The sequence below is a fragment of the Engraulis encrasicolus genome, unplaced genomic scaffold, assembly GCF_034702125.1.
Source record: "Engraulis encrasicolus isolate BLACKSEA-1 unplaced genomic scaffold, IST_EnEncr_1.0 scaffold_60_np1212, whole genome shotgun sequence".
Taxonomy (NCBI): Eukaryota; Metazoa; Chordata; class Actinopteri; order Clupeiformes; family Engraulidae; genus Engraulis; species Engraulis encrasicolus.
Window position 1 is genome coordinate 1 of NW_026945928.1, and position 6,931 is coordinate 6,931.

A 6,931-nucleotide genomic window follows, 5' to 3' on the forward strand; every position below is an offset into this window, starting at 1 on the left:
ATAGACCCTTCTTTATGGTCCTGTCTTCGTAGAACAAGATTGGGGTATGAAATTTAGTGGGTCGGTACCAGGATATTGTATGTGACACTACACTGAATTGTGGGGAAACTGAACAGGGCAGTATGATGGACGATCCCAATGGAGCGGAGATTGGACCCTTGGGGACGGCCAGCGAGAACACTGAAAAAATACAAAGAGAGGGAAGCAATGACCACCTACTTCATAGTTACAGTACTGTAGATTAATTCAGTAAATCAGCCATTCATGACCATCTGACAACCTCTGTAATACATTATAAGAGTTACTGAAATAGAATGCACACATTGGGAAAATCTGCTCCAGAGTCCATACCTCTGTGGACCAAAATCGTGCCCTCTCTCTTCTTCTGATCAGACAAACCCACAGAGCAGGAGAGTGACTCTGACTCAGATGCAGAACGCAGCAGCCAGGAAGTCACTCGCACCAAACCCTGATCATCTGAAGCACAGAGACAGACACGAGGAGTAGTTCAAACAGACGCTTTTGCATATCTCTGTAGACACAAGAAGTAAACACCTGTACTAGTCATCGATGGTGCAGCTTGCAGTGTGCTGTGTGCTCATCATGTTGTTACCTGTGCTGTAGACCACGTTATGAAGTGTGATGATCTCTCCTCCTCCACCTGTCCAGGTAACTGTAGGCTGCGGAGACCATCCATCTGATACACAGCTAACGTTAACCTGTTTCCCATCTGCCTTGGATGATGACAGTTTTGGAATAGATCCCACAGCTGAGGCAACACAGAGAAATACAGATATAAACCAATGATAACAAATGTGATAAAAAAAAACATTGGATAGTGAAAATGATATCAAAACGACTGACAGAATTGCAGTGGGCTGGCTTCTACTCCCTCTCATGTTAAGTTTATCGGAGACATCTGTATGCAAGAAATCCATATTTAAATCAACCAGTAGGCTATGTAAACATACCTGTGTTAGGGTCCGCCTCCGCCATGGCAACCACTCCAATCAGCAATGCCCATGAGGCCAGCCTAATATTCAAAGAGAATACTTCAGTTAGATCACAATCAGTAACATTATCCAAGAGGGAAATATGTAAATAGATCCTGATTTTTTCATATGCCTCCCAGAAAGTCAGACTTTGATATAGCTGTTCATCCTCACTGTTCTATCCATCTTCATATGGAGCAAGGCATCCAACCAAATAAAGGCGTCATATACAGCTGTGTAGTTGAATAATCTAATTTGTTTGAAAGCATGTGGAATTAGGCTACATAGCCTATTAGCCTACGCATCTGACCGTAATAATGACACAGGCATTACCATAATAATGACACAGGCATTACTAAATAATAATAGGCTACCATGTGTCCCACAACTGAAACCACGATATCAGAAAACCAAGATAAAACTAATTCACCAACTTGGACAATACTCCCATGTTTATTGGTGCTAGTAATAATTAACCCACGAGACCTCCTTGCCAGTGTGGCCTTTTCCAGTCAAATGTACAATACGCCAGTAGATAACTTTAACACATCCAATTATTTTCTCAAGGCACATAAAACTTTTCAAACATAGAATTAATGCGCAATTCCATTCGCTAGACTAAAAAAGAATGTATTATGGTGCGCTACACGTATTTACGCTATCGCTTCAGGAACACAACCGTTTTATTTCCGCCGCAATGTCTGCGCAGGAGACTGTGTTGCGTTAGTGTCTGCAGCGCATTTGTGTCCCTTACCCAAAGTGTCCAGTAAATCGAGGCCTACACACCGCAGATATGTTTGTGCACGCCTGTGCCATTCCTTGGTCACAAAGAATCGTGGTCATCTACTAGCTCTGGAATCTGTGTAGCCCTTACGTCCACCGCCTACAGAAGAGAGTCGTGTTACTTACCCTTTGAAAGGCATTGTAACAACCAAAGTCGAAAAATGAAGTTGTCCTGATCGTGTGGTATATCGTATTTGTCGTTCCAAAGTGAAGTATGTGTGGCCAGAATAACTGGCGTCCACTCCGTTCACTTTCGGTTTCGCCGGTGACGTCGTGGGCTGATCACCGGTGACAGCTGCCTATGAACGCAAAGTAGGCCTAGACCCTACCCTATTGGACTTTTTTTTAAATCCCTGCTGATTTTTGCTTTTTACTGTTAGGCCTACGGTTATTTTCTAATGTTTTCCCAAATGGACAAAAGCCATCATAAATGTCATCCACAAAAGTTATCATAAATCCAGGATATAGCCTAAGCCTACAACTGAACCAGAACACTTAACATCCCCCTTCAGAACGCTTTTGGATCACCACCTGGACCCGGTCACTATAGGCTTCATGAGGCCTTATCAGAACCCCTCTACCTCATTTGTTTTGTATTTTATTAGAGTATTGGAAATGACTGCTCAGACATCCTACCATCTGTATGAATTCTTGCCATTCAAGCAATTAAAGTACACTTGAATGCATTTTGCAATATTGACAATTTAAAAAAAAAAAAAAAAGGTCCAACCTGACTTACATCACTGGATTCTACTATCACATAGTGCTAGCACAGTAGTAGTTCTTAACTGGAATAGTCTTGGGACTCACAATTTTCCAAGGTCAGTGTGTTGTGTGACTCTTTTTTTGCCGCACCTAAAACTGGGTTGCTTTTAGAAGTGTTAGCATGTGATGTACTGTAGGTCTATTGACTACATATAAATATACATGCAAATTGTAAGAATACAACTGTAATAATGAAAATAGCGACCATCCATTTCATAACATACAGATTTGAAGCTGACATCAACTACTAGATAGGAGTAGCCTATTCATTTAGGACAAATTAGCTGTTACCAGAATGCTAATTATATATTACATATTGTAGTGACTTCTGTCTGCAGACACCACTGTCAATTTGTTTGTTATTAGATACAATCAGGCCCACAAGAAGTGCAGGTCAAGAATAGAGCGGCTGTTTGGAGTGTGGAAGAGCAGGTGGGCCTAAATGTTGCACCTTGTAGAAAATATCATATATGTCCTACATAATAAGTGTCATGTAACCTAATAGTGTACGTCTCACCCATAACCATTATACATTTGTCTAATACCAGATGGAGGTGTCATGACGTCAGTGGCGGCTACCTCCAATACGAGCCTGAAAAGGTGGTGCAATTTATCAAGGCCACGGCAGTGCTACACAACATTTGTAGGCTGGCTAACATACCAGACCCTGAATTGATCAACAATCAACAAGAGCTCCTAGAAGAGGCAGGGGAGACCCATGCAAATGGGGTGGCTGTAAGGGCTCAGCTCATAAGAGACTTTTTTACAAGACCCTAAGTCATTTCAAAATAAAGAAATAATAATAATAATAAACAAATTCAATATTGGTACAATTAATGCATATTTTTTATCATTTAACCTATTTACAATTCACTATGTTTTTTTTCTCCCACTCAAATTTCTCTCTCTCCAAAGCCAATCTCTCCTTCTCTATTTCTAGTCGCTCACGATACAGCGCCAACTTCTCCCTCTCAATTTCTAGGAGGGCTTGTGTTTCCGTCTGCTGCTTCGTTTTTTCTGTAGGAAAAAAACAGAACAGACGCCAATCAGACACACATTTCAAACTTAAGGGTGCACACTTACCACAAGAAATTTAGAATCTACCTTTCAAGACTGTGTCACGACTGTATGTTCTCCTCAAATTACCTTCTACAACTAAAGACATGGTAGCCTCTTCATACCACACGTTACTCTGGACGTAGCACACATACTCTCCTCCGTCTTCTAGTGTGAGTTTATCCAGCCTCATGGACACGTTCCCCTGGTCCAGCTGGCCTACCAGAGACACTCTACCCCTGTACAGGGCATCAGATGGATCCGTTTGGACTTTTTGGTTCTCATATTGCAGGATGGGGGTGTTTAGCTTAGTGGGTCGGTACCAAGTTGTCTTCAGTGACACCACACTGAATTGTGGGTCAACCGAACAGGGAAGGGTGATGGAGGATCCCAATAGAGCAGAGATCGGACCCTCAGGGATAACCAGGGAGAACGTCTCGGGTTCTGGATACAGAGGGAGAAAAGTCAAAATAATACATGAAAATGTATCAGCTGGCGGTAGGGATTCAAGCTTTGTCTGAGAAAAAAACTGGACATTTAATTAACTCAATCGACCTTTTGCTTGTATGCAATGGCATCTTTAGTTTAGTGTTCAGCAAAGTTTATCTATTTCTCCTTTATTTTACTAGGGTAGTCACATTGAGGCGAATGCCTCTTTTCCAAGTGAGCCCAAGTTTACTNTACAAGCGGATTCCAAAAAAGTTGGGACACTTTGTATTTTGTGAATAAAATAAAAATGCTAACATCCAATATGTTAATAAGGTAGAGCATTATGTACAGACAACATATCAGTTGTTAAAGTCAAGCAGAATTATTGTTTTGAGGTAATTATGTTATCATTTAAAATTTGACCCATGCAACAAATCTCAAAAAAGTTGGGACAGGGCCAAAACATGTTGTAATAGTTGGATAATTCTAAAAATAACACAAGGAAGAATATTTTAAAAGGAACTATATTGACTGCCAACATGAATGCACAAATAAAATACCATCACAGAGAGGCTGTGGCACTCAGAAGCGAAGATTTTGAGGGGCTAATTACTTATCTATTACACAGAAAGATTGAATTATCAAAATTGCAGGCATATAAGGCCTATTTCCGTAATATAGAGTTCTGTGTAATCATTGCATGAGTTATGAGATCATGACATACTCGTCGTCAATAAGCAAACTATGACACTCCAACAATGACAGCTCTCGAAAAAATGACCATAAACACAACACTTGATTAATGCACATGATGCAGACATTAAACAGTGTTGCATGCGGAAAAGCTCATTCTAGATGGACCTAGGAGACATGTGAAACTGTCCTCTGATTACAGAATGGAAAATATTTCATCCTTTTTTTAAATCTTGGAGTCATGCACCCTCCAGGTTATATAGAAAATGAATACTTCAGCTTGATTTAGTGGTCAGTCTGAAAGAGAGCATATATGATGGTAAGGGGGTGCAGAGGTGCCTTGGTTATGGTCTTCTTGCTCATGTAGAGCATTAAAATGAATGTTGAATGATATATACAGACTTTAAACAGCATACATAGCTACCAAGGCATTATATTTTGGAGCACCGCCTTTAGATATTGCCCCATAACGGTGGCAAATTTCAATCTCTTCTATGTTCCAACAGTGTGGTTCCATCATAAGAGTAAACAGGTCACAAAATTGTTTTCTTGCAGTCAGGATATGCCATAACAAAAAGGTAAACAAGTTGAAGAACACACCTATCAGTTGAGCTGCTGAAATCATGTCTCGCACATCAAAATATTTAATTTTTGAATAAAATTATGCCATCAGTCAAAGTATTTCACTGTTCAGTCTCATCCCTTGTGTTGTGTTTAGTCTTATTCAATATAAAAAGCATTTTATTAGCCTTGTCCCAACTTTTTGTTGCAAGGGTGAAATTTTAAATGACCACATAATTACCTGAATACAATAATTCTATTTGACTTCAACAACTGATATGTTGTCTGTATATGATGTTCTACCTTATTAACCTATTGAATGTTTTGAAAATGACACCATTTTCTTTTTATTTACAAAAATATCAAGTTCCCCAACTTTTTTGGAATCTGGTTTGTATATTATCTCCGGGACAGCCTAATAATAACCAGGACAACCAGGAAAAACCGGGACCGATGGCAAAACTACCTAGCGACTTAGCATGATATAGAATCAGGATAGCAAGCGGCGGCTACACCAAGCATAGACACAAGGGCTTAAGCATTCAGCAGCCATTTTTTACAGTTGCCTTAGGCATAAATGTGTTAAACAAACCTTCAGTCAGTTCAGCAGTGGGTGGACTTCTACTCTCTCTGTTCTAATGTTTATTCAAGTCATCTCAATGTAAGAATGTTTAAATCAACCACTATGTAAACATACCTGTGTTAGTGTCCCCAATGGCAATGAGTCCAATCAGCAATGCCCATGACGCCAACCTACTTTTCAAAGAGAATACTTCAGTTAGACCAGGGGTGGGGAACCTTTGTCATTCGAGGGGCCACTTCAAAAAGTCCTCCAAGGGCCATAAAACTCCTCCAAGGGCCATACTATGAACACAAACCAGGTTTCCGTCTGAACTTTTGGGCTTCTATTGAGGGCAGCCACCTTTATAACAGACCCCACCTTCTCTAGGTCCACTGAAATATAATTGCATTGCAAATGTGATTTCTAAGCTTCCTTTGCACAAAAGAGGCAGCCCTCGAGAGGCCCTCGAGACATAGGTTTCCCATCCCTTAGTTAGACTGACAAATGAGAAAAGGTCGCACCATGCATATGTTTCTTTATTACACATGTCAAGAAACCTATGCATGGTGCGAGCTTTTCTCATTTTTCAGTTTTACAATATTTTGGTCACCCTTAAAAGAAGAGAAAAACTGACACCTGCTCCAACCTTTATGAACCATCCCTTAGTTGGATCATAATCCCAATCCCTAAATTAGATCATACTCAATAACAGTATCCAAGAATCCAAGAAGGAAATATACAGATAGATCCTATTCTTTCATATTCATCCCAGAAAGTCTGAATTTGACGTGGCTATGTTCATCCTCACTGTTCTATCCATCTTCATCCATGGAGCAATTGAAAGGCACCACCCCACCCCACACCTCTCCAGGAAGTGTTTCAATAAAAGCGTCATGTACAGCTGTGTAGTGTAATGCAGTGTAGTCTAATTTGTTTGAAAGCATGTGGAATTGCATAGCCCACTGGTTCTCAAACTTTTTGTGTGAAGTGCCACCTGAGAAAATATTGAGCTCTCCGAGTACCACTTGACAACCAACATTAGAATATCGCAGTAAAGGCCTTCCCTATTAACTTTTGCCAGTCTATACAG

General features: G+C 40.3%; 1 protein-coding gene across 1 annotated transcript; it reads right to left on the reverse strand.

The window, feature by feature from the left end:
* Nucleotides 1–351: 351 nt before the first annotated feature.
* On the reverse strand, nucleotides 352–6,500 carry LOC134444585 (butyrophilin subfamily 3 member A2-like; the record flags this gene model as incomplete). The annotated part of the gene is made up of 4 exons (XM_063193847.1): nucleotides 6,488–6,500; nucleotides 3,687–4,040; nucleotides 614–769; nucleotides 352–477 (listed from the first exon to the last, which is right to left on the reverse strand). Coding segments are annotated over exons 1-4 (649 nt in total), but the record flags the coding sequence as incomplete, so codon positions are not given.
* Between the last annotated feature and the right edge of the window lie 431 nt (nucleotides 6,501–6,931).